Here is a 27,799-nt window from a genome sequence, read left to right as displayed (position 1 = left end):
AAGCATATTAGGTTTAAATTTATTTCTACTTTATTATATTTGTTTGTGTGACAGCGATAATCATAGTGGATGAATTACGGTTACTGTGTGTACAAGAATTCTAAATATGAGGTTAAAACCTTGTTTATAAATGGGCATATCAAGTCAAGGAGGTTTTATTGTCATTTCAACCATATTGCTGAGATTAGCTAAACATTTGTTTGTATTATTTAGCTTCAAAATACATTTAGGTTTGTTTTTTTATATTATTTTTACATTTTCTACTTGAAATTAATAGGAAAGGAAACTTTTGTAATCAACAGTCGCCCATTTACTTTGAACTTTGAACAGCCGCCGCTGTTTCCTCCGAACCGAGAGAGGGCGCTGTTTATATTTCACATCGCATAAACCGCTCCAAAGAAAGAAGTAATTTCGCGCAATTTTTAACCTGATAAACTGTAATTCTGCTTGGCGTCAGGTTTCATTTTGTGCCTTTACTATTTTCTTTTTGTTTCAGAGAGACATTGAAAATTCAATCTGATAAAAATAAATACATAAATAAAAATAATAAATAGTCGTTCGTTGAAGATGTGTGAAATGGACGATAAAGAGGCGTACACACAGGTAGGAGCCTCAGAGAAGCGAATTGTCTTCTAGCTGATTTATTTATTTATTTACACATTAACAGCACGAGAGCACAACGCGATGCACGCCAAATAACAGCTATTATTTCTAAAACGTTTTGGTTTAAGCGCCTTAAACACAATAACAATAAACATGGACATTGTCCCTATTAACTAAAATAGTAAATGTTAACAAAGTTAAGAAATGTTAGTCTCTTTAGCTTTGGGAAGTGTTATCAGACTACTGTAATATTCCAATGGTTCTGAATGTGTGGCCTGTGAAGCCTGACGTCCACAGGTTTGATTAGTTTGTTTAATTTCAAATTAATACCAATAACACTATACTACACATTTGTCTTGGGCTACACAAGACAAAACAGACTAGACAGGACGAGACAAAACAGACTAGACCAAACAGACAAGACAATACAGACGATGTGAGACAATATAGTCAGTGTGAGTATTAAATAAGAATACAGAATATATGACTGATCAGTTATGTACATAGTGTAAGAGTACATGGTAGTGAAAATAACAGTATTGTGATTTTTGTACAATTTACAGCAGCAGTTGTGTGTAGCATATGGATGATGTGATGACCGACAATTCTGATAATGCAGTAATTGTAGATATGAAGCAGGGAATATAATTACGGTGAGTTGTTAATCATAACAACCTGTTCTCAGTTATAATATTTATTTTTGGTTTTGTTTGAGTTATTAGTCTGTTCAACGGCTCACCTGTGTTTAAATATATGTCATTAATTCTTACGATAACTTGGACAATAACTGCAATTTTAATAAAACCCTCTGTAATAACATTATTAAGGACCAGAATATCAGTGCACACTTGTACAAGGAGCCCAATATTTGAATTATGTTCATGAAATACATTTTGACTGAACATTTCGAGTCTTGGAGTCCTTTGTGAATAGATTTTCATTTTACTGACTGTCTTATACTGACCAGCAGAGAGCTATTATTATATTTGAGCTTAATGGACATAGTGTGCCCATCCATCTATTTTCTGCACCATTTTTCTTACAAGGTTTTACAGGGGTCACTGAGTGTATCTCTGGGGATGCAGAGGACACCTGTCCAACGTGGTCCACATTTGCACACTAATCTGAGATGCATGTCTATGGACTGGGGAGGAAACCACAACATGCATTATCTGTACACACGGCAAGGCAAATGTGCTAACCACTACCCCTCCCTACTGGTCATAGTATTCATTGAAAGACAACAATAATGATGTCCTTTAGAAATGCAAGCATGTTCTTCAGAGATAGAGTAAATAACTTTGTTCATTATATCTATGTATAGTATGACTAGTATTGTATATTTATAATCAAACCCTCCACTGTCACCCATATGAGGATGGGTTCCCCTTTGAGTCTGGTTTGTCTCAAGGTTTCTTCCTTCCATTCAAGGGCGTTTTTCCTCGTCACTGCTGCCCGAGTCATTTCAGACTTGATCATTGGGGATAAAAACACACATTTAAATCTATCTAATATTAATCTTGAATTTTATATTATATTAATCTTTATATTATTCTTTATAATAGCTTTTTGTTCTATGTTTATGTTCTGTAAAGCTGCTTTGAGACAATGTCAGTTGTAAATTGACGCTACGGATTCAGTTTTCCTCTGATGACTCAGCTTCAGTGTGGAAAAGTCTGAAAACCATCACCAACTACACGACACCATCACCCCAGCACTGTGGTGAATCAACAACTGGCAGACGACCTGAATGAGTACTGTAGGTTTGAAAAAGCCCAATTCTCACCTTCTGTAACCCCCGAATCAGTCACACCTTCAATCCAGTTTAGTGAAGATGATGTGTGTCAGGTCTTCAGGAAGACCAAGAGAAGAAAGGCTCCAGGCCCAGACAGCGTTTCACCAGCCTGTCTGAAAGCCTGTGCTGATCAGCTGACCCCCATCTTCACGCAGATATTCAACACGTCACTGGAGCTGTGTGAAGTACCCTCATGCTTCAAAAGCTCCACCATCATCCCCGTCCCAAAGAAACCCAAAATCACCGGACTTAATGACTACCCTTAATGGACCCTCTGCAGTTTGCCTACAGAGCAAACCGGTCTGTGAATGATGCAGTCAACATGTGACTGCATTATGTTCTGTAGCATCTGGGTTGTGTCCTCTCCCCACTGCTCTTCTCCCTGTACACAAACGACTGCACCTCTAATGACCCCTCTGTCAAGCTCCTGAAGTTTGCAGACAACACCACACTGATCGGCCTCATCCAGGACGGTGACGAGTCTGCTTACAGACTGGAGGTTGAACAGCTGGCTGTCTGGTTCAGCCTTAACAACCTGGAGCTGAATACACTCAAGACAGTGGAGATGATCGTGGACTTCAGGAGAAAACCCCCTGCTCTCCCCCCACTCACCATCATGGACAGCATTGTTAAAGCAGGAGTCATTCAGCTTCCTGGGAACCACAATCTCCCAGGACCTGAAGTGGGACATTCACATTAGACTCCGTTGTGAAAAAGCCCAGCAGAGGTTGTACTTCCTTCATCAGCTGAAGAAGTTCAACCTGCCACAGGATTTTTACACTGCCATCATTGAATCCATCCTCTGTACCTCAATTACTGTTTGGTTCAGCTCAGCTACCAAATCCGACCTCAGAAGACTACAGAGGGTAGTCCGGACTGCTGAACGAACCATTGGCACAACTCTCCCCACTCTCCAAGACCTGTACTTCTCCAGAGTGATCAAAAGGGCAAAGTCAATCACTCTGGACCCCTCACATCCAGCACACTCCCTCTTCTGCCCCTTTTCCACCGAGGCAGTTTGAGTGCTGGTTCGGAACCAGAGCCTAATTTAGAACCAGTTCTTTCTGTTTCGACCGCCAAAGCACCGGCTCTGAACCAGGAAAAGTGGTTCTTTAGTAGCACCAAAACGTTGCTGGTCTAGACTTAAGAACCACTTGTGTCCGGGGCTGTGGGCGGGGCTACTATTAGTGCATTTGATAATGTACCTAAAGTATACTTTTACTTTACTGCAATATAATCACTTATCAGCACACATGATAGTAGGTAGCTACATGCTAAGGCTAACTTTTTTCTGTGTTAATGATGAAATAACCAGAGCCGATCGGCCCCATACGCACACCACGCAAGTTGCGTAGGGCCCCGCAAATTACGCAAGGCCCGCCTCCCCTGCCTCATTTTACAGCGTGTGTTAATGTTTACTGTGTTGCATGGGTGAGGCTAAAAAGGAGCTTAGCACCCCTAAAAATTTTATTCATATTTTAGTCCAGCGAATCGCCACCACTGTGGAGTAGCGCACGACCTGAGTGACTCGTCCATAGTCATAAACGGAAGTTGAATATTGCAAGAGCCAAGTCATATTATAAATAGTATTTTTTTATATTTGAAAATGGATAAAGAGGAATCTGAAGGAGGCAGTTTAAGTGGGGCCTAATGCAGCTTATAAAATTAATAATAGTTATCTATAACTTACAGGTGCTATGCTGAAATTTGTTAGTAGAGGAGATGCTGTCAAGTGTGAATGTGTGGCAAATGGTTTACATGGCTAACGGGTCAGGTAGGAGGGCCTTTTAGCAGAATTTTGCTTAGGGCCCCAGGGAGGTCAGGATCGGCTCTGGAAATGTTATGTACTTTATCAATTACAACCTCCATTTATACAGATTACATGGAGCTGCATGTACACGTTTTCGTTTGGATGCCAATGTATGTTTGCAAAGCCATGAGCATTAACAGTAAAGCAACATCCGCCATTGTTGATGTTGTGTTTGTCGCTGCTGCGCTAAAGTTGCTGGGACACGTGACACGTATACAGTGACATGACACTCGGCGCTGTGATGGCTCTCTAGCCGGTGGAAAGGCAAACCGGTTCTTAGAAGGTTCGCCAGTGGAACCAACTTTGAACCAGCACTCGGTTCTTTTTGGTGAAAAAGGGGCATTTGAACTGTTGACATCTGGTCGACGCTACAGAGCCCTGAGCTCCAGAACGACCAGACATAGGAACAGTTTCTTCGCTCAAGCATTCCATCTGATGAACACTTAACACCATGGAACACACAACACCTAATATTTGTACTATGTATACCTCAATTGCACATCTGTACATACTGTACATACATACACATTGTCTAAATGTTTACTGTTTACTTCAACTGCACATTTCACAATTGCACGTGTACATACAATTTGTCTATATTTGTATATGTATATTTCATATGTATATTTAAACTGCACATTTCACACCTGTAAATGTGTAAATACAATTTTGTCTATACTGTATATGTCGTTCTGTTATACTATGGAGTTTCTGGCACTAAAACAAATTCCTCGCATGTGAAAACATGCCTGGCAATAAAGCTGATTCTGACTGTAAAAAGTGCTACACAAATAAATTTGAATTGAATGACACATTATATAAAACAGTTAGTGTGCATTATTCCTTGTGATTGTGGCTGAATTGCATTGTTTGTGTTTTAAACTCACAAAGTCACTTCAAAAGTCACTTCAAAATTATTACAGACAAACTGGACAAATATTTTAATACCAAAAACATTCTAAAAACTTGTTGGCAATTACCTTTGTTTCAGAGACTGAAAGCAGCTGTCCACTACACTGTCGGGAAAATTTGCCAGAGCACAGCAACAGAGTGCGAGAAGCAGATAAGCAAGCAAGCGGTGGCCGCAATTGCCGAAACTACTTTCAGACAGTGTGGTGAGTTTAATACACTGTTGAATATTTCCACATTAGTGGTTTTTTTTTTTTCACCATGTATCCACTGTCTTTCTACATTTTAGAGATATTTGCAAAAGATCTGGAGGCCTTTGCAAGGTAAATTTTACCTACTTTTCTGCATTGTTCCCCAATCCTGATCATGAAGTAGCGATGAGCTTTACGGTGCAGTGTCAACCCATTAGCGTGCAAAACAGTTGCTTCTTGAGTCTTTGTAGTGAAAGGCTACTTTAAAATCAGGGACTGGGAAAACAAAGCTTACTGTTACATGATATGATGGCATGTTTTTAGTTGGCACGGACCCAGACCCCCTTTTTTTTGTTCTCCTTCCAGACATGCCAAAAGACAAACAATCACTGTGGATGATGTGAAACTTCTAGCAAGGAGGAGCACAGCACTAGTAAGAGTCTCTGAAGAACACAACAAATAATGACCTTTAATTTTAGAATTTTATTTGTAGTAGTAATTATACTCTTATTTAATCTCTTATTCAAACATTTATCAGAGATGTCTTTAGACTTCCATTATAAGTGGAAGTCTAAAGACATCTCTGATAAATGTTTGAAATACCAATGCATATTAATGTAAATTCAATTATAATCATACTACCAATCCGAGATTTTTTTTTGTGTGCGCGATTGTTGAGGACAACTGCTTTTTTTTTGGTTCAGAACTACTTGATTTGGCAAATAGCAAGCATGTGATTCTTCTTTTAGACTACTACCATTGAAGATCATTATTATTTGTGAAAGCTGCAGTCATCTTTAATGCATATGAATTGTATTGGGCTTTTGCTGAATGCATGTTGTGATGCCATACATCTTAGTTTTCTGAATTACTACAGATTTGGACCATCTAGCTGCTTTGAATATTTGCCATTTTGTTTTAATCTGTTTCTATCACAAAGTCAAAGCTCGATCCAACCAAACTATAGTGTTTATGTAGCTCTCTAGCAATTATGGAGTATTTGTTCTAGAAGAACGTAAACTTTCAAATACTTGATGGAAAATTCTACATAACATTTATTGAACATCTTAATTGCAACAGAATTGCACTGCAAAAGTGTTTCTAGTTATTCTAGTGACTTTTTATAGAATGCTCTCGAATATCTGTTTTATGCTCTTACAGTCCAGCCACATGCAGCAAAAGATTGAAGAACTGGCAGTGACCAACCAGGAGTTGAAGGAAAAGAGAAAGAAGGTGGCTGCTAAGAGAAAGAGTAAAGAGATGGAGGGAAATGAGGTAGAGGAGACTGAAAACTAACTTAATGAACATAACCTCGTTACCTGCCACTGTGGATAAGAAGTGCACCGATATTAATAAAGGGGGGGGACCTCTGCTCTGAAACGTTACAAGTGTATCAATTAAATACACAAAGCCATGCATCAAGAATGTGTTTTATTGTAATATAGGTGAAAAACATTTTCGCTGCCTGTGAATGTAAGAAATTGTGACATTATAAAATAAAGATTTAATTGGTGAGACATTTAAGTCTATCTTGAATAAAGACTTTAAAAAAAACCCACAATTGACCCCATTTTGACAAAAAGGGAAAAAATACAAAAAGGACCAATTATTGCATTATTCAGAAACTCAAATTTTGTACAAAACCAGTGTTTTTGCCACTTTGCACAAGAATGCTTGGGCCAGTGTTCTGAATCCAGATTAAGCCTAATTAATCCTGCATTAAAACATTTTTAGCAGCCCAGGGCCAAACTTGATCTGGCTTTAAAAATGAAGCCCAACATTGTGGTGGTTGGTTGTTAGCTACATTCTACAGTCTGTATTTCTGTTACCAGAGATGCTAACGCTGTAATGGGGAACCAGACACTCCTCCATCTTCCTCCGTCCCCAAACGGATTTTCCACCTGTGGTTCAGACGCAACCTGCAGCCAGCCATTTTCCAGGCCCCTAAATGTGTGAATTCAGTTAGTTTTCTGATTTTTTTTTCCTGTCATATCATTTGAGGTAAATCCAGTATGAAAAGAAAAATGATTCAAATTAAGTTTTATTGGAGCACTCCCTTCTTTCCACAAGCCATATAAAAAATTTTTTTTTTGGAAAAACAAATGTAATCTAGAAGAAATCCATTCCACAGACATCCACGTCACTCAACATACAAGTCTCACTTACACATCACTCGTTCTCCCACCCCCTCAGTGGCCACTGAAGATGTCATCCACAAGATCAAACTTACAGGTCAAATCACAAGGAAAAGCACACACACCATACAGCATTCAGAACAGTTTTATAGAAGCAAGACAAAAAAAAATATCACAACATTCCACTAGCTATTTAAACACATTGTCAGTATATGATAGGAGAAAAAGCAAAATGGGAAGCCTAGGAGGGAAAAATGTGAACCTTCAGGTACAGGTGAACTAATCGTCCATCTGCTCAGGGTTGTGTATAGGTGAGGCTGGGAAGTGTCAACAAGCTCTCATTCACGCGCTCACAAAAGCCACCCAGTCACATTTTAGCTCTTTCACCGCACTCGCATCAGTCTTTTCGCTCGCTCTCTTCCATGCCTTCCGTTCGCTCACTCTTCGCCACCACCAAGCGCACTCAACAGTTGTTAAAAATGTTCACTTTCTGTACAGTTCTTGTGAAATCAAAAAAAATATGCTGACTGACAAAAAAAGGGACACCCACCGTGTCAGCGAGCCGAGCGATGAGAGCTTTAAGACATGAGGAAGATGGGATTATGATCTCAGCCGCACAGTGCTGCCATAGAGGGCCTTCTTCTCAGGCAAAACCCACAGATGGCAACTGCAGAAGAGATTTCGATGAAGGCTTTTTAAATTGATCTTGCTGTAAATAAAAAAAATGTACTTAAAAGACTTCGGTTTCAACCAGATTCTTCCCAATGCAAGATTTTTAATTTGGTGATCTGAAAACCTGCATGTTTGTGATCACATATCAAACTGAAAGCATTTTCAAGAATCCAGTTGAAATAGTTTCTCCCTACCCCAAAATTACCCAATACAGCATTATAAAGGGGGAGTAAATTACACAGATGATTGTGTGTACCACTGCCTGTTTTATACTTTAATCTCATTTATCTTGTTTAAATGTAGAAAAACTTTCTGGTCTCCCCGAACTCCCCATTTGCTCCTGCTCCCACTCCCGCAATGCACAAAAAGAGTTAAGTCTCTCAGAAAATACTTACCAAACACACACTAAAAATACCAACACTTCAAAAAAAAAAAAAAAACCCCACCACTTACATCCCCCACCCTGCAGACTTGGACTCCATACTGGAGCCAAAGCTTGAGTTAAACCCACTTCCACTACTAGCTGCATTAGAGCCTGCACCCCAGCCAAGTGCAGCTGAGCCACTGCTGTAGTTGCTGTTTCCTGCACTGTACTGCGTCTGGTCTCGAGCGGAGCTTGCACCACTTGCGGTTGAGCCAGACGTAGTTGACTGACCCTGCTGTGCCAACATTCCCATCATTCCCCAGCTACTCTGCAGGGCAGCCTGAGCAGCGGCCATCATGGCCGGGTTCAGGTTGAAGTTGCTGAAGTTTCCCACGCTGCTGGTGCTGCTGCGGGTGCTGCTTCCAAAGGCCTGAGCCCCGAAACCGTTCCCATAGCGGACACGATCCATCATGCCTCCTCTGCCACTGTGCTTGGGCTCAGCATTGGATATGTGAACACTCACCCCCTTGATGATCAGGTCCTCCCCACACAGGGAAGCAGCAATCTGTGCAATGGAAATGAGAGAAATAATGTTTTAATAATGGGGTTCAGATGCAGACACAAAATTGTCAAAAAAACCAGGGTGGGGTGTCCTAATAGAATCAGACTAGAGGTTGATGAAATTTAAGCTTGCGTTAGTGCTATTTGGCGAGACGGCACTTTAAAAGGACCAACATAGCATACCTGATCATCAGCAAAGGTAACAAAAGCGAATGCTCGGAAAGGCTTGGGGATAAAGACGTCCGTGACCTCGCCATATTGCATGAAGAACTGGCGCAGATCATCAGCAGTCAGGTCCTCAGTGCAACGACCAACAAAAACCTTCCTGCTCCTCATTGGCTCATCAGGACCTTGCTGTTAGCCACAACACGAAACAAGCTGTTACCAATGTGACACTCACTATACCAACAACTTTTCCTCATATGACTGTATGCAGTAAATACCGATACAATTTGTAAAAGTTACAAGCTCTTTTTAACCTTTGAGTTGGGCAGCTTGCAGTCACACCACCTCCCATCAATCATGTGCCGCTGCGTGATCACTTTTCCCTGGGTCTCCCAGTCTGCAAATCGAACAAAGCCAAAGCCTTTCGAATTTCCCGTCTTCGCATCTCGTTTTACCTAGAGAGAAAAATAAAAGAGCTGCTATGTAGCACTGCACATAAAAGGCAAATTAAATTACATCAGAACGCAAGGGCCAAGCTCCACTCATGGATTGAGCTGATGGAATATTGGAAACTTACCTGCACCATGATTACATCGCCAAAAGTACTGAAGTACTCTTTCAGGTCCTGTTCAGAAGTTTTCCAAGGCAAGCCCAACACAATCAGATCTGAGGTCTTGTGGTCTCCTCTCTTGATCTTTGCTGATGATGCTTCGATTTCATCCATTTTGCGTTTGTTATCGGCAGATTCTTTAAAATCGAGAACAAGTCAAGGGTTAGAATTTCTACAAGTCTCAAGAATATTCCTACCTTTAGATATTTCCCTGTCCCATTGGATTAGCTGGATAATCTTTCTATTGCATTGTAATTCTTTATTCTTGAACATCCTTTTGTTTATTATGTAGATGTATATTTACAAGCCGCAAATCTGAAAATAGGCCTTATGTAACAAAACTAAAGCTTTTCAATGCAGAATCCATGACCCCCTTTGGTCTGAAAATCAATGCAGGGATGGTAATGTATCCATAAGTTTATTCAATGTATTCATCGGGTTAATGCTTTTTAGACTTTATTAGTTTTGGATAATTTGCTGAATGATTAAAGTGCTATTCTTGGGGCTTCCTAACCACCTTTGTTCTACCGAAAAACTATGCTTTTTCCAGTTTTTATATCTATCTATACATTATATATATATATATATACATACACACACACACGAACCTTTTGGGTAATTGACGATATACACGAGATTTCCCCAGCCATTTTCCGGCGCGTGCAGCACTCCATCCACCAGGCGCACGCCGCGCATGCACTGAGAAATAGGGCTCCGGTAGCGAAGGCCGCAGGCGCCCGGAAACTGCGCCGCCACCGTGGACAAGAGAACCGTGCCGTCGTCCTCCGAAGGAATCTCCATCGGCTCTTCGTTCTCCTCCTCAGCCACGCGAATGTACATATCAGCCATCTCTCCCCTGTGAACAAACATAACTCTGTTAACGCGCCGGACTGGATTAAAACAACGAGGTCCCGACAGCTACATGTTAGCTAATCGGCTATTAGCATTATGCTAAAGGACGCACTTTTTAAAAATAGAAAACTAGTTTAGTTAAAAAAATCCTTTCTATATACATTTCTGGGGAATATACCTCGTGTGTAAAAGCTGGATGTTATTATGTAGTGAAATGAAACGGTAGAGCCGAAAATAGCCCCAGTGAGCCGACAGCAGTTCGACCCGGTTGTGTTCCTTTGTTAGCGGCTGCTGGTCTCAGACTGCGGCTCACACACCGCCTCCCCCCCCTACAAACGTGATACTTAAATGAATGGGCAAACCGAGCGGCTAATGTTTCCTCTTTAGAGCTCAGAAAGCGCGCGAAACCGAAACCTTCACGTTAAATATACTTTTCGTTTAATCATGAGCCCAAAAAACACAATTATTTACGTTCACGTTCCTTAAACCTTGTGCGCGTGATGTTTTCGTAGCAAAAAGACATTATCCAGAGTCATGGGGGAAATACGTCATCTTCAGAAGGAACCATTTTTTCGGCGGGGTCGGCGACGTAAAGGAGATAAATACACCGATAAATATCACTTTCGAGTCAAAATAAGTCACACAAGAAAGTGAGCCAAACTATTACAAGATTCAAACAGCTACTTACAACAATTGTGCCTCCTGGTTATTTTCGTACTCCATTACCGTCTCTCGCCCCGTGGTAACAAACAGGCCAGTTGAAACCGGAAACCGCCTAATGAAACTTGCAGGAGTCATGCGCAGTTGTCGTCTCAGGAAAAAAAAAAAAAAAGACTTTTATTTTGTATCAATGGGTATCCTGTGTCTCCCTATCTAAGGAGATTCCGGTTGTGAGCCGCTATAATTAAACTGACTGCGAATACATTATTTAGCTACAAATAAAAAATAAAGAATTGAAAAAAAAACTAAAAAAGCACGACATATAGTGTATAAAATGGAGTACTAACGTCTAAAGACATATATTTTACGAGCACGAGACTAAATTTACGTCACCAACGGCATGTTACATAATAAAAGCCTGATGTTCATAAGATTTACTCTTACCACATGTGTTACCTCTTATCTTGGCCTTTTTTAAACTGTGAAGGATTTCCAATACAACCAAAAATAAATAATTTCTTCAATACGGTGTCTACAAATTTGTGTAGTGTTTGTATTATATGGTCTTTTTATGGTCATATCAGATTCAGAATCAGAATCAGGTTTATTGGACGGAATTCAGTTCCAGCTGTTTGTGACTCTCAGAAGTACAGACATAAATAACACTATACTATACATTTAGTTTAAACTATACACGACAAGACAAAACAGACTATACAAGACAACACAGACGATGTGAGACAATATAGACTAGTATTAAATATACTCTCACCAAATATAATTCTTGTGTGGGATTTCAATATTCACATGGATGATGTTCACAACAATCTTACTAAAGAATTTACATCTTGTCTGGATAGCTTCGGACTGCAGCAACATGCAAATTTTCCAACGCATACTAAAGGACATACTTTGGATTTAATCTGTTGTTCAGGTGTCTCTCCAGACAACCTTAATGCAGACTTTTTTCCATGTACTGATCATCTGTTACTGTCTTTTAATGTTAATCTTCCACTTTTCAAATCGAAACCTGCACGTATGATATCATTTCGAAAAATCAAGGGCAAATTCCTACGGCTGACAGCTGTTCCACTCCAGATAACTTGGTCTCTCTGTATAATAATAGTCTCCATAATTTGCTGAATATTTTTGCCCCACTTAAGTCTAGGACTGTTTCGTTTGCTGTTACTGCACCCTGGTTCACTCCTTTTCTCAGGCAATTAAAAGCAAAAAGATGAAGGCTCGAGAGACTTTTTAGAAGAACTGGCCTTACTATGCACAAGGAAATGTATTCAGAACATATGTCTCACAATAAAGAAACTATTGCTAAAGCTAAATCTACATACTATTCTGGCTTAATTGGTTCTAATGAAGGGAATTCAAGGGTTCTTTGTTCTTTATTGAAAAAATTTACAATACCCCCTGACTCACTTCCCTTTCATTTGTATTCATCTGATTTTTGCAATTTGTCTGGCAATAATCTATATGAACAATTCCAATCTGGTTTTCACCCATTTCATAGCACTGAAACAGCTCTATTAAAAATTACATATGATTTGCTTATAGCAGCTGATTCTGGTTTACTATCCATCCTCCTACTCCTTGATCTGAGTGCAGCTTTTGATACAATTTCCCACAATATTCTTTTAGACAGGCTTTCCACTATTGGCATCACCAACACACCTTTGAAATGGTTTTATTCATATCTTTCTGATCGCACACAGTTTGTTCAACTAAAATTATTCACCTCTTCGGCAGTTTCCATTACCTATGGTGTACCCCGGGGCTCTGTCCTTGGCCCTTAGTTATTTATTACTTACCTTTTACCCCTTGGACATATTTTTCATAAGCATCAGGTTAAGTTTCATTGCTATGCTGATGGTACCCAGCTCTACCTTTCCACAAAATCGCATTCCAAACTCCCTCCATCTGCTTTTACTGATTGTCTCATTGACATAAAATCATGGTTTTCAGCAAACTTTCTTAAACTAAATAGTAATAAAACAGAATTTCTCATTATAGGCACAAAATCTTAACAAATTTTCTTATTTCCATTGATGAATCTCTCATAGCTCCCTCATCCAAGGTTAAGAGTCTTGGTGTCATCTTTGATGGTACCCTTTCTTTTACCTCTCATGTAAATAATGTTACTCGGGCTGCATACTTTCACCTTCGAAATATCAATAGGCTTTGTTCCTTTCTAACGACACAATCAACCACCACTCTTGTTCACAGTCTAGTAACCTCCCGGCTTGACTATTGTAATTCCCTTCTTATTGGGCTTCCTCACAAAACCCTCCATAAGCTGCAACTCGTTCAAAATTCTTCTGCCCGCATTATCACTCATACTTCCTCTATCCATCATATTACACCTGTTCTGGAACAGATACACTGGCTTCCCATTATTTTTCGTATTAAGTATAAAATTCTTCATCTAACATTTAAAGCTATCCACAATCTTGCACCTTCATATCTTCTTGATCTTCTTCATACTCCAAAAACAACTCGCACTCTTAGATCTTCTTCTTCCACTCAATTCATTGTTCCCTTTGTCCGTCTTGTAATTATGGGGAATAGAGCTTTCAGTTACTCTGCACCTCAGCTCTGGAACTCACTTCCATCTGAACTCTGCAATATTGACTTTCTTTCATAATTGAAATCTCAGCTTAAAACTCATGTTTAGTTTATCTTATTCTACATCATAATTTGTACTGATGGTCTAATTTGTATCGCTATGTAGCTACTCGATTCTGATTGTCTTTGTTGTTTTTTTGTACGGTGACCTTGAGTGTTTAGAAAGGCGGCTTAAAATAAAATGTATTATTATTATTATTATTATTATTATTATTATTATTATTATTATTATTATTATGAATACAGAATATATGACTGATCAGTTATGTACATAGCTGTAGTGATTTTTCCCGCCCGGTTTCTGGTTCTTGTATGGTACAAGTCCTTGTGGGCAGGGGGGCACCAATTATTTACTGTGCATTGCAGCCTGTTCCTGTCCTGTTTTGTTACTGCACCAAACCAGATGGTGATGGATGTGCACAGGACAGATTCAATGACTGCAGTGTAGAACTGCATCAACAGCTCCTGTGGCAGACCGTACTTCCTTAATTGACATAGAAAGTACATCCTCTGTGGGGTCTTTTTGATAATGGAGTTTATGTTGCACTACCATTTCAGGTCTTGGGAAATGGTAGTGCCCAGAAACTTGAAGGACTCAACAGATTTTCAATGGGAATAATGAAAGAATATACTTAAAAATCCATATGTGAGGAAGGAAATCAGATAAGTTAAAAGCACAGAACCTTCTGGTTTGCAGACTTTTGAGATGAAGTTTGAAATAGTCCCAGCCATGTTTTTCTAAACCCTGCAACTCTGTAAGCATTTGAAAGAAGCTGTATGATGATAAAACTTAACAGCCATGCCTGAAGATGGTGCTAATAGATCAGGCCTTCCATAAACATTAGCTTTATGAGAAACTGGAGAAACATGCATTGTTCTACAAAACTGGCTTAGATAGATAGTAACTTTGAAAATAAACTCAAAGGCTTTTGAAAGTCAACAACTTAGACTCTCATCTTGTCAATTATAATTGATTGCTTGCAAAACAAAAACAATTGACAATATAGCATCCTGTTTGTTTGATTGTACAATGCAGTGTGTATATATAGTGTTATATTTTTCTTTTGCTGTATGGTAAAATATTAGGATTATAGAGATTTTTTCAGTTCACATTCAGAAGTTATCATACATTATGATTATATGGTGACCATATATTATATGGATATCTATGGACCGTATACTTCCATAAACATCTTTTAAATTTAAACATATTGCTTTTTTATTCCACTAGCTGGAAGACTACTAATTGGTATTACATTTTCTTGTATTTAAATGTACCTGATATAACTTTTACTGACACTAGTGTAGCTTTAAGAGTTCTCAATATTATAATACATGCTAAATTTCACCTCGCATACCAAGAATAGCCCAGAATATATCTGTGGCCAAGCACCTCACATAACCAACCTTTACAACCACAGTGAGCAGAAAAGCATCTCAGAACACATGTTGGATGTGAGGTAGATGGATGTATACAGCAGAGCACCACTTCTGCACTTGTACATTAATATGAATACACTCACTGGCCACTTTAATAGGAACATCTGTACACCTGCTCATGTACACAAGCAGAAAATTATACAATCATATGGCAGCAGTACAATGTATAAAATCTTGCAAATACAGAGCAAGAGCTTTATTTAATGTTCACATCAAACATCAGAAATGGGGTAAAGTGTGATCTCTGTGACTAACTGTGGCAGAGATGTTGGTGCCAGGTGTGCTGGAAACTGCTGATCTCCTGGGATTTTCATGCAGAACAGTCTCTATAATTTCCAGAGAATGGTGTGAAAGACAAATTATCTAATGAGCAGCAGTTCTGCAGATAGAAACGCCTGGACGGTAAGAGCAGTCAGTGGCAAATAGCTAGACTGTTGAAGCTGAGAGGAAATCTACAGACACTTAAATTAGTACTCTTTTCAGCATTGATAAGCGGAAAAGTATATGCACAACAAAAATGCACAACATGCAGAGACTTGTGGAAATTGCAGAGAATCACTGAAACTGGACATTTTGGAAGACTGGAAAAAGACGATCAATCTCCTGCATTCCTGCATTGTTCATGAATGGAGACCAAAGTTCCAGTGGTTTGTGCTGGTCCAACTTTGTGTTTTCATAACCAAAGACAGACCTCAATTACCTGCCTCAAGTAAGCTGTGGCTCTGTGAGATGCATAAAGTTAAGCTTATTTCAGTTAGTTAGAAAAGACACAGAACACACAATTTTTTAATCAATATATTTATATATTTTACAAAACGATAGAAATTCTACCAATAACAATATATGTTCACAGTCGGTGTTATGATACAACATTGAAATGATGTCTATAGAAGATAAACCGAGGGCACACAGTGACATTCCACCAAGCACAGTTTGATGATTCGTTGTTCGAACACATCTATTAGCCATGGTCATTAAGTGACAAGCTAAGTGAGGTGTGTGTGTGAGAGCAGCGAAGTACAATAAACTGGACTGGAGTCCTGCTTTCCAGGCTGCTGTTGTGCACCCCTGAGTTAGACAGAACATGTTATATCTTAATAACATATTATATATAAAAAAAAAAACATTAATCCAACATTTCCTGTCATGAAGGTTGCATCATGAAGGTCATCATGTGAGCATGAGGAACTTTGTTGTGAACTGTTTGTTTGTGTGTGTCTGCGTGTGTGTATATTAGGCAGCTATCTATGTGCTAGTGTGATGCTGACTTGCAGTTGTTTTCAGTCCAGTTTCACTGCTTATTGTCCTTCTGACAAAACAACCAGCTCAGTGGACAGAGTTGGTGGAAATCTAGGCATCAGGCAGTAACACTGACAATATAGTGCAAAGTAGACAGCTGCATTTTGTCATGTTTAGGTTTGTTGAAGAATAAGTTGTGACACTCAGCAGGATAACAAAAAGCAGCAAAAATAAATATCAAAAGAATTTTTCATCAGTATACAAAAAGTCTTTAGACTTTTTTTTTTTTACTTTATCAACGAGTCTGGCAAAAATAAAGGCCTCAAGAAAAGTTTGCCAAACAAACTCATCCTTTTTTTCTGGAACCTTCAAACCAGAGACTCCATGCTCTCTGCTGAATTGGCTTTATCCAGTATCAGAATCCTCCCATGTCTGTCCATATAGGAGCCGAACATCCCAATGTGTGTACTACCGACCAGGCTGAGCATTGCTTTGTAAAGATACAGATAATGCTCCTGAAATAGCGGAAGAGAAAAAAGACAGAGAAATACAGCTCTGTTAAATACAGATGTCTCTTAATACATTAATTAATGAACAAATCCACCTTGTATATTCATATTTATAATTAACACATGATCTTTAGTTGCATCCACAATTTATTTTGTAATGAAATTGAGTTATCCACTTTTAAGCTTGTTCACAACCATCATAAAACAGTCTTAAAAAGCATGTCACTGCATGATGTACTGTGTATTATTGTGCACATGACAACAAATTTTGAATTTGGACCATAAAGACACTGATGTAGCAGCATTTTAGTCCTTTGGTCTATCTCGCTCTGTCACCGTCTTATCTGTACGTCTGCTATACCAGACACTGTAACGATCATGCCGTCATCTACAGCATTTGCTTATTATTTTTTTCTATCAAATTATATAGTAACTGCACTGGCAGTATCCACAATGATGTCAGAGATGCAGATAACAAATACCATGTTATTAGAATAATAAATCACCATTTAACACCAATCAACAGATTAGCACCAGAATCACAAATCACCTGTATTTCATATGTTTCAGTGTGGAAGACTCCTGAAAGGCTTTAACAAGTACACAATTAAAATATATAAATAGTAGAACTACTTTTATTATCTTCAATCTGATATCCCTCATTTGTAAGTCAATTTGTATAAATGAATCTGCTAAATTAATAAATATAAAATGTCAATCTTTGTACAAGGTGCAATGAGACAACATTTCACTAATCTTACAATGTCTGTGAAGACCCCTGGACGCATGAGATTGATCATCTTGGCCACCTGGTATATATCCACAGCACTCTCACTCTCCAGCTGCTGACAAAGGGTGGTGAGGGCACACAGTATTCCCGCAGAGACGCCTCCAAACCTGCAGAGTCAAAACAGAACGAGTGAGGAGGCAAATATTTTTCTACACAGCAGTCACTGTAATTGTATCTGCTCATCCATACTGTTGGACATGCACAGGACACTCACTCATCGTGTACTACAGTGGGACCATCTCTGGACATGGCCTCTTCTTTGATGATGTTGATAAGCTCAAATGTGTTGCTAATGGGACCAGTGAGTTCAGGCCAGTTTGGACACTGAAAATGGCGAACTTCAAGTACGTAGTCATCCTCAAACACACAAAGAAAATAAGTTAACTTTGACAGTTTCAATGTCTGATTATGTTTTTATAATTTATTTAGGGGTGCAGCTATTCTAAATTGCCTGATGTGAGAATGAGTGTGGAAATGAGCACTGTTTAATGCTTAGTGATATGCTGCGTAATTTGTACTTCCCAACCTCCAAACGACAAACATCACAGGAAAGTCACAAGTTAAGTTCATCCAGTTTCAGAGTGACATCAAATCAACATGACTGCTCACACTGTGCACTTTCAAATGAGTTTTTAAAACATAATTTACTTAAATAAGCAAAATTATCTGCAATTCACATGTTAATGCTGCAACAAATGTCTGCTGTCACATGTTTACAATACAAAGCATTCTTATTTGAACCAAAAGCCACACAGACTGTATAACTGGTTGGTATTATCTTTATATATCTTTCTTGTAGTGTACTATATTGTCAGTGAAATGAAACAAATGTTAATTCACTTTTAAGCCCTTAGACCTGTGTTGTCGTATGTAGCACAAGGGTCCTAGAGTAAGTTTGTTTCATTTCACTGCACCAACACTCTCACTCACTCATTTTCTCTCGGGTCACGGGGAGCCTGTGCCTATCTCAGGCGTCATCGGGCATCAAGGCAGGATACACCCTGGACGGAGTGCCAACCCATCGAAGGGCAAACACACTCTCATTCACTCACACACTACAGACAATTTTCCAGAGATGCCAATCAACCTACCATGCATGTCTTTGGACCGGGGGAGGAACCCGGGTACTCCGGAAACCCCCGAGGCACGGGGAGAACCACACACACAAGGCGGAGGCGGGAATCGAACCCCGACCCTGGAGGTGTGAGGCGAACGTGCTAACCACTAAGCCACCGTGCCCCCTACTACACCAACAATATATAGTCAAATAAAATAAAATACAGCTGACCTGACACACAGACTAAATCTATAACACTGACCAAACTAATCTCTCCTTTTGAGAAAGATACTCATCAATGTTTGGGATTGTAAATTTGTAGTTAAAGAATTTTTTATGAGCTTTACATGCTCTGACAAAGCAAACAAAAGACACATTTTTGAGAAGGTATGTCACGTGTTTTTTTCTGCTTCATACTCCTTGAACTTTCCTCTTACAAGGCACCATGCTGAGCATAATAAAATGGTTACTGAAGATGATTGAGTGAATGAACTATGCATTGATGAACTGCATTTTTCAAATATTTTACACTTTGACCGCAGTGGATAAATTATTTAATATTTTGACATTCAGAGAGACGAGAAATGGATTTTCAGTGTTAAACGCATGCTGTGGTTCATGTTTGTGGACATGTTGCTATTATGTTATCCTTTCTAAAGCATCTAAAATGAATGGTAAAGCTTGATAAAGAAAAGTTTGTGTTTAAAAAAGAAGCTTATTTCGACTGATTTTGAAAGTATTTCCCCTGTTCTAACCCTTTTAACAGTACACTGGTATTCTATTTTTTTTTTTTTATTGATCGATTTCACTTCTCAGGCATTGTTGATCAGTATAAACTGAATTATTTTATCACTGTAAGACAACAGATTTTTACATCTATTCAGATCATCCTACATAGAATTTTAGTTGATGAAGTTTTTTTCCATAAAGAATCACTTGGGGCTTCTTAGAAAATGGGTTTAATATCACCATTTAATTTGAAGATATAAACATTTGTGGGGTTTTTTTTGGAACTTTTCTATGAATATATTGCCCCTAGTGGGCTAGAAAAAAAAAGAAATCCTACAAAATCTTAAATTGCTGTGTGTCACTTTCAAATGAGGCATTAAAACCTCAAAACAGAAAAAAAAGATAGAAAAAGGAATTCCATTTTTGGCCTCTAGTAAAAAGAGTTAATAAACTCAGCTTGAAATATGGTAATGAACTACAGCCACGTTAAACTCTGAACTACAAGCATCAATGTTTGTGCTGCTGAGTGTATGGAAGTACTTGTGTGGCCTCCAGGATAAAGTCATGGATGATGATCTGCTCTTCATTACACAGACACAGTTTGTCGGTGTTGATGAGGGTTACGCTAAATGCTGCACAGTTCATGGGCTCTTCTCTGCTGGGCCAGTAAACAAACTCGTCCTCTGTCTGTGAGAACAAACAAGTCACGCCATCATAAATCAGTTTTTTTTGAGTCTACAGATATGAATAATTTGCATCATTTTATACGATGTAGTGTACATGCTAGACTAGTACTATGACCAACAGCTACAGGTTTCATTCCACCAAGCAGAAGCCACACCTGAGTCTATTAAAAGATCAGCTGACTAAACAGATGGAATTAAGTGTGGCTCCTGCACCCACGCCAACAATTTGTGAATAAGCCTGGACACTCCTGCTACAGTAAAACTAAATGTTATATATTAGCCTCCACACACAGTTTTACATATTATAATACATTCTTCAAGGTGAGTTTTGATTTAGTTAAAGTATTTCAGTTTTTCCAGATCACATTTGTTATATGAAGTTATAGGAAACCAAATGTCAAATTATACATTACATATAAAATAAAACCTTCTAGAACATTCTACTTACTAGACTGAGATTATCTGGGAGCATGACAATGACTTGAACATTATGATCCCAGATCATCCTCCAGAAGTCCACGGTTGTGTGAGGCAATGGATGCTGGGTAATAATGAACTCATTACTCCTGTAGTAACCCTGTCATTGATATAACACACACACGTTACTATTTTTAAACTTTGTCTCAGGCATCGAATTCATTTTCTCATCCAGTTGGGAGCAAAAACACTTAGCATGTACCGTAATGTAAGAGGCATTAATGTAGTCTGTGCCCTTCATTCCACGGATGGGAGAAAGCGAGACCCGAGCTTGCTCCGCTGCACAGAGAAAAAAAATCATATATTACACCTGAGTGAAACAGCTGCAAACAACTGCAGAGTGCACTACACACAGCTATCTGCTAAAGGTCATATGAAAGAAAAATGACATCCTTCTTACAGAAAAATCATTGAATAATTTGTGATCTCAGTTCCTGTATGAACTTAAATTGAGATTAAACTGTAACATTCACAAAAACAAAAAAAAAAACGGTCGTTCATCATTCTGAGAATGTGAATTTTATAACTTAATTTCTCCCATAATGAAGGGAATGATGCATGATGTTCACTGAGACTCACATGGCACCACTGAGGAGTTTCGGTTTTTCTCTTTGTTGCAGTCTTTCTGGGAACTGAAGCATTTCTGGATATTACACTGCATCACCAGCTGAGGAGACACCAAACAGTTAACCAGCAGGGGGAGCAAGTTAGTTTTACTGAGCAAGGAAAAGTGATGGTGAAGCTCTCAGGGAAGATTGTTCGCAATATGTACTAAAGAGGGTAATGGAGATTTTATATCTATGTTTTTACATTATATGTATGTATATTTTACATTGCTCTAAGACTGATATTCAATTTAGCAAAACACTAGCAAACTTTTTGCCAGCAGCTTTTCAAACCTGGTTTTGTTTTTTCTAATTGAAGTTTGTTTTTTTTAAATAATGATTATTTTGGCTAGGTTGATTTTTTTTATTGTTGTTATTTAGTTTTCTCCCAAACTGTCTCATCTTTAGTAAATGCTTTATTCTGGATCCAGAGGCTATCTTGAGGACACTGGACATGCTGCAGGAACACACCCTGTATGGGGCATCAGTTTAGCAGGACACTACCACACACACACATATTCCCATCTCTAGACAATTGACTTTTGCCAGTTCACCTGCATACATGTTATTTGAAGGTGAGAGGAAACCGGAAAACCCAGAAGACATGCAAAACTCTATACAGACAATAACCCAGGTGGGTTGAGGATTGAACAGAGCGCACTGGAGCTGTGAGCAGAGGTAGGCAATATGACAACAATATCATATCACTATTCTTCAAGGAATTTCACTGTATTACTGTATATATATCATGATATATAGGCTTGCTTATGAACTGCCAGCAATACAATAGCTTTGCAATGTATTGCTTATTTCTATGTTTACAAAAAGATTTATTATATTTTATTACAATACCTTAATGTAAAAAGTTATTATAATAATATTTTTATTATTTATATATAATAATAAAAAAACAATAAAACAATAAAAAATAAAAGGGTATTAGATATAATTTATTACAGTGTTGAGATGGATGTTTAGTTTCCATATTTTCTTTCCAGTCTTTTTTATTGTTAAATTACCCACCCATAGCTGTGAGGCAGCACTGCTGCCCGTTGCACCACCAGGCCACCTGGCAGTTATGTAAAATACATTTATATAATATTTATTTGTAGCTCTGCTTGGGGAATTAGTTTGTATTCAGTGACAGCAGATGGAATGTTCACCTTAAACTGTTTCTCCATGTGAGTAATGCCAGAAGGACTAGGGGTGAGGATGCTGTTCACATAGCTGTGGAGCTTCCAGGCAGGAACTTCAGTATTTTTACCAAGCACCGCCTCCATCAGAGCATCGTGGATGAACACATACTGTTCCTGTAGAACACACACACACACACCCCTCTGAGACTATGCTACCAGCAGTATTTTAGTTATTGATTTATTCATTCACCCATCCATTTTCTGTACTGTTTGTCCTACACAGGGTCGCAGGGGTCCTGGAGTCTATCCCAGGGGACTCGGGACACATGGAATGGGACACCCTGGACGGGGTGCCAACCAACTGCAGAGCACAATCACACACATTCACACACTGCAGAAAATTTAGAGAAGCCAATCAGCCTACGAGGCATGTGTTTGGACTGGAAAATAAAACCGGTGTACCCTGAAGAACAGAGTTGTAAGTCACTCTGGATAAGGGTGTCTGCTAAATGCCAGTTTTGAAGCAAATCCGATGCAATCCAACATTAAACATCAAAAGTAGTTCATTTTGCTCTTGACACATAGATTAGCTTCAAAACACCATTCTCCAGGTTCTAGTCACCATATTGCCTCCATGGGACACAACTCTTCACAGGTTTCCACATACACACACACACACACAGAGTTTCATCACTACATACTCACCTCTGTCTGGACGAGGTAATTGCGCTGGGTACGAATGTGCTTGAGAAAACCCAAGACATTCACCATTCCTTTATCGTTTATCAGCTGGAGCATGCTGTCAATCACAATATATGTGCCTGTCCTCCCTACTCCAGCACTACACAGAGGAGAGAGCAGAGAGGAGGGGACAGCTACAAACTTGAGATAACAGACAGACAGACAGCCTCACTTCCAGACAGCCTCACTACAAAACTATAAAGTGTTTTACTCAATGTTGACAATTCTGTTATAGATATTTACAGTGTGTTGGTGGGTTCGTAGTCAGTGAAAAACTGAAGAATGGCTCATTATTAAGTAGCCATCACACAGACTTTTACTGTGTTATATCGCTCCTGTCACTACCACATGAAAAAACACTGTATAGAATAAACAAACGAAAACAAACAAACAAATAAATAAATAAACAAACAACAAAAACTAAATAAAAATAAAAAATACTGTCAAAAAAAAAGGAATAAAAATATCTGAATCCAAGAGGAATCAGTCTGTATGAAAAAAAAAAAGAAAAAAAAAAGACAGATTGGATGGTGCTGTGTGTCTCCATTTATTATCTCTCAGAATGAAAGTTATTGTATATTTACATCATTTCCATTTATTCATTATTATTTATTTAGTATTGATATTTCTTTGGTTTGTTTCATGTTTTAATTTCAGGTCAATAATAAAAACATACAGAAATGTCTTTTTTTTTAGTCAAAGTCAATCTGCTGATGTTCAACAAACAAAAAAGCTAACAACGTGGACTGCAGTGAGAACATGCACTTATACAAATTTTCTTACAGCTGTATAAAATATATACAGTAAAAGCTTATTCACTCTTCTAGTTGCAGACTGCAATTAAATCAGTTTAAACAGTACATTGAAATCATTAAAGCTGTTAGCATGCAGTCTCCTCCGCTGACATATGCTACTGTATTTTGTGGTTAAAAACTGTGGGTTTTTCTCCCCAACTTGTTCAGATTTTTTCTGCCCTTGTATTATTCTTGTATTGATCATGATACAGACCCTGCGCTTTGTTTTTGTATTCTCTTTGTTTTTATTATTCTGGTTGGTTTTATTTTGCCCTGTTGTGTTTGACCCTTGTCTACTTTACCACTCTGGATTATATATTATGTTTATCTGCTCTGTTTTGCCTGGATTTTTATGAAATATCTCCAGCTCATAGATCCTCTAAAGCTCTAGAGTCCTTTTTGTTACAAAAACAAATATTTCTTATTTCCACACATACCTATAAACTGATTTGGTACATAATTGAATTATATGAAATCAAAAGAATTTTTAATTAAACTTAATTTCAAATTCATTAATCTTAAATTAAACTGATCTCATTGGATGCTTTTAAAAGACTTGGAGACAGAAATGTCTAGGTATAGATGCTTGATTCAGTCATCATATTGTAATTTGATTTAAATTACATGATGTTTGTCTGTATATATTACTGCTATCAGTTAAACTGTTTGCCAGAATGTGATTGCAAATTAAGGGTAAAAAACCCACATATGACAATCAGATCAATGTAATAACATAAAATGACTGAAAGATAAACCTGTATTTTTTATGCACCATATAGTTTATATACAGCAATATTGTAACAGTATACATTGTTAAAAATTATTATGCTTTGTATTATAGTATTATGCTTTTCAAAACGTTGCAGGTTTTATATGTCTAATTGCAGAGGTCATGTATAATTGACACCGAGTTGGATATCCAGTATATCTCCAAAATTATAGAATAAATGTTCTGTATGCATCATTATGAAGATGCTATTTATAGTCAGGCTTGATGAAGATAAATATTTATTTTTACTAGGAGTCAAAAAATGGAATTTGTTCCTGTTCAGCATTAAAGGTCTTTGTCATGTTACAGTACACTCTACTGTGGCTCATATAAAAGTAGACAATCAGGGCTTTAAGAATTTGTTGATTTTTTTAACCAAGTATTTCTTTTTAACCTAACCTACTAGAGGCAATTAAAAAAAAAAAAAAAAAAAAAAAAAAAAAACTGTTAATATATTCTAAGTAAATGGTAAAAAAAAAAAAAACATTGCTGCTGTCTGAGATAAGCATCTAAGAATCTTCAACCACTAAAATTCTGAATAGAGGTAAAATCCTTTCACACTGAAAGCCAAGAGTGTCCTGACTAATTTTATATCAGTCTTGCAGCTATAAAATAATTCATTTGTATATTTTTATTGAAAATGTATGATAAGTGGATTTCAAAGCCTGTGGACAAATGTAACATCAGCATATTGTTTAAAAGGGTTAATCAGTCAAATATCTAATTGTAACCAAATAAAAACAACAGTAATAATAAAAATCATAATTTATACAATGCATATACAATTCTAACATTCTTCTTCTTCTTCTTCTTCTTCTTCTTCTTCTTCTTCTTATTATTATTCTTATTATTATTCTTATTATCCTACCTGCAGTGCACTAGGACAGGACCAGATTTTGGCGTCCGAGCTGCTGATGATCTGGAGATAAATGTAAGAACTGGTTGTGTATATTCAGGAACACCCATGTCTGGCCACTGAGTGTAGTGATACTGTACCACTAATCTCTCATTCTGTCTTCCTTTTTGACTCTTAGAGAAAAACACAGACACAAAACCACATTTTTCCTTATATTTCACTATCCACAAGGATATTTTCCACACACAACAAACCTGTTTATTTCTGTTTGCTGATGCAGTGACTGACCTTTGTGACTCTGGTGTTGCGTATGACAAAGTGGCGTAGTGTATACCAAGCATGCATCTTAGTGCTCTTCAGTGTCACTACCATACTTCCATATTTTTCAGTGTTCTCTGAGGGCCAGTACTGATCACATTTTCTCTGTAAAACAAACAATAAAAGAAGAAAAACAATAGGGAAATAAGCAGGTAGTTAGAATCTTACCTGCTGCTTTAAGGGCTTGTGACTTGAAGTAAAAGTTGCTGTTGACTTACTCTGCCCTGCTCCACCAGATTGGTGATCATGACAATGACACTGACACTTTGTTCCCAGATCATTCTCCAGAAGTCTTCAAAAGTGGACTTCAGTGGCCCCTGAGCAGCAATATATGCCCTTGGTTTGTTATATCCCTAAGAAAAAAGAGAAAACATAAGCATACAGGCATAAACATACATACATGAATATACACACACATCCATACCTACACCTACTTACATCAACATAATTTGCGTTGATGTAGTCAGTGTGTTTGGATTCTTTTCCTGCCAACGGTTGCAACTTCACTCTGCTATGATCATCTGGCCAGACAAAAAAGCAGCCAATGTTTATATCACAGCTTATGTGACACATGTGCAAAATATGGGTTGTGCGCTATCATGCAAAATGTCTCATATGCATACTAACATCTTCACTGAACACTCACAGGCCACTATGTTGATGTATCTGTTTTTATGCTTGTTATCCGGGTGGTGGGAATGTTCCGCTGTAATCTCTGTACCACCCATGCAATGCTGAATGTCCTAGAGAGAGAGAGAGAGAGAGAGAGAGAGAGAGAGAGAGAGAGAGAGAGAGAGAGAGAGAGAGAGAGAGAGAGAGAGAGAGAGAAAAGAAAGAAAGAAAGAAAGTGCATGGTTACTACAGTAGTGATCTAAATGTCATGCTCAAAGTCTGTAACCTTTGATTTTTATTCATTTATTTATTCCTCAAAAAGAGCTTAAAACCAGATCTTTAGATATTTCATCCCCTTTGTTTAATCTCGATTGTAATTTGCATAAATTATCCAATTTGTCCAAATCATTTAATTAACTAATCAACACAACTTTGACTACATTTTCTTCACCGTCACCATAATTACCACCCCAGTGTGAAGTGACAGTGCTGAGATTCATCTTACCATATGGCTAATAGTTTGTCTTTTGTCCTAACTGGGATGTTGCAGCAGATGTTTATTACTTAAACAGATCCCTTCTGTACAAGTATGTTTTGAAAACAGTGTACGATTAAGCCGCTCAAGACTCATCTGCATGATGGCAGTGAGAATTTATTTAGAAAACGGCTGCAGAGGATTTTGTGTCTGGGTAAAACAGAGCGGGCTGAAATTGAGTAGTTTTCCTGCAGATAGAGGAGAGCTTTAATGAGACTCTTGTCTTTAATTAGCTCTTTTTTCCCTGAGACCATCTGCATTATGAAGAACAGTTATGCACATTCACAAAATTACACTCAAATAACTTCATACTCACATTGAATTCTTTAGAGAATCCCTGTTGGTTATTAGAATAGAGCTCCATTACATGTTTGAAGAACTGTCTGACTGATATTGCTTCCAGGTCATCTAAAACACACACACACACACACACACACACACACACACACACACACACACACACACACACACACACACACACACACACACACACACACACACACACACCATGATTTTACAGTAAATCATGGTGATACAATACTCCA

At 38.1% G+C, this 27,799-nt stretch overlaps 3 protein-coding genes across 7 annotated transcripts in view; 1 reads left to right on the top strand and 2 right to left on the bottom strand.

Moving 5' to 3' along the window:
- Positions 1-393: 393 nt before the first annotated feature.
- Positions 394-6,827, top strand: cenps (centromere protein S). Its single transcript, XM_027146993.2, has 5 exons — positions 394-603; positions 5,200-5,323; positions 5,407-5,440; positions 5,675-5,741; positions 6,470-6,827. Exons 1-5 carry the CDS (start codon positions 568-570, stop codon positions 6,602-6,604), a joined length of 396 nt encoding a protein of 131 aa, XP_027002794.2. The 5' UTR covers positions 394-567; the 3' UTR covers positions 6,605-6,827.
- Positions 6,727-11,901, bottom strand: tardbpb (TAR DNA binding protein b). 4 transcript variants are annotated; one of them, XR_003440701.2, is made up of 8 exons: positions 11,772-11,901; positions 11,356-11,478; positions 10,424-10,671; positions 9,783-9,952; positions 9,520-9,660; positions 9,224-9,394; positions 7,994-9,044; positions 6,727-7,252 (listed from the first exon to the last, which is right to left on the bottom strand). XR_003440701.2 is itself a non-coding variant. In XM_027146990.2 (7 exons), exons 2-7 carry the CDS (start codon positions 11,463-11,465, stop codon positions 8,565-8,567), a joined length of 1,320 nt encoding a protein of 439 aa, XP_027002791.1. In that variant the 5' UTR covers positions 11,466-11,478; positions 11,772-11,901; the 3' UTR covers positions 7,334-8,564. The 4 variants fall into 4 exon arrangements, 3 of the variants coding, with proteins under 3 accessions (XP_027002791.1, XP_027002792.1, XP_027002793.1); XM_027146990.2 differs by lacking the exon at positions 6,727-7,252 and having other exon boundaries at positions 7,334-9,044; XM_027146991.2 differs by lacking the exon at positions 6,727-7,252 and having other exon boundaries at positions 7,334-9,044; positions 11,784-11,802.
- A 4,273-nt stretch (positions 11,902-16,174) lies between these two features.
- The window catches only part of ca16b (carbonic anhydrase XVI b), a 79,523-nt gene continuing 67,898 nt past the window's right edge, over positions 16,175-27,799 (bottom strand). The window contains exons 16-30 of one of the 2 annotated variants that reach the window (XM_027147352.2): positions 27,571-27,662; positions 26,754-26,850; positions 26,546-26,628; positions 26,326-26,460; positions 26,078-26,212; positions 25,802-25,962; positions 23,335-23,470; positions 22,657-22,803; positions 21,468-21,555; positions 21,091-21,167; positions 20,860-20,988; positions 20,266-20,412; positions 18,154-18,296; positions 17,911-18,046; positions 16,175-17,155 (exon numbers count right to left, since the gene is read on the bottom strand). In XM_027147352.2, the coding sequence (XP_027003153.2) occupies positions 17,009-17,155; positions 17,911-18,046; positions 18,154-18,296; positions 20,266-20,412; positions 20,860-20,988; positions 21,091-21,167; positions 21,468-21,555; positions 22,657-22,803; positions 23,335-23,470; positions 25,802-25,962; positions 26,078-26,212; positions 26,326-26,460; positions 26,546-26,628; positions 26,754-26,850; positions 27,571-27,662 (1,853 nt within the window). In that variant the 3' untranslated portion in view covers positions 16,175-17,008. The remainder of the gene's footprint in view (positions 17,156-17,910; positions 18,047-18,153; positions 18,297-20,265; positions 20,413-20,859; positions 20,989-21,090; positions 21,168-21,467; positions 21,556-22,656; positions 22,804-23,334; positions 23,471-25,801; positions 25,963-26,077; positions 26,213-26,325; positions 26,461-26,545; positions 26,629-26,753; positions 26,851-27,570; positions 27,663-27,799) is intronic. The other variant, XM_027147353.2, reaches the window with a different exon arrangement.

This window comes from Tachysurus fulvidraco, chromosome 5, assembly GCF_022655615.1.
Source record: "Tachysurus fulvidraco isolate hzauxx_2018 chromosome 5, HZAU_PFXX_2.0, whole genome shotgun sequence".
Lineage (NCBI taxonomy): Eukaryota > Metazoa > Chordata > Actinopteri > Siluriformes > Bagridae > Tachysurus > Tachysurus fulvidraco.
This window is presented reverse-complemented; position numbering and strand designations above follow the sequence as displayed.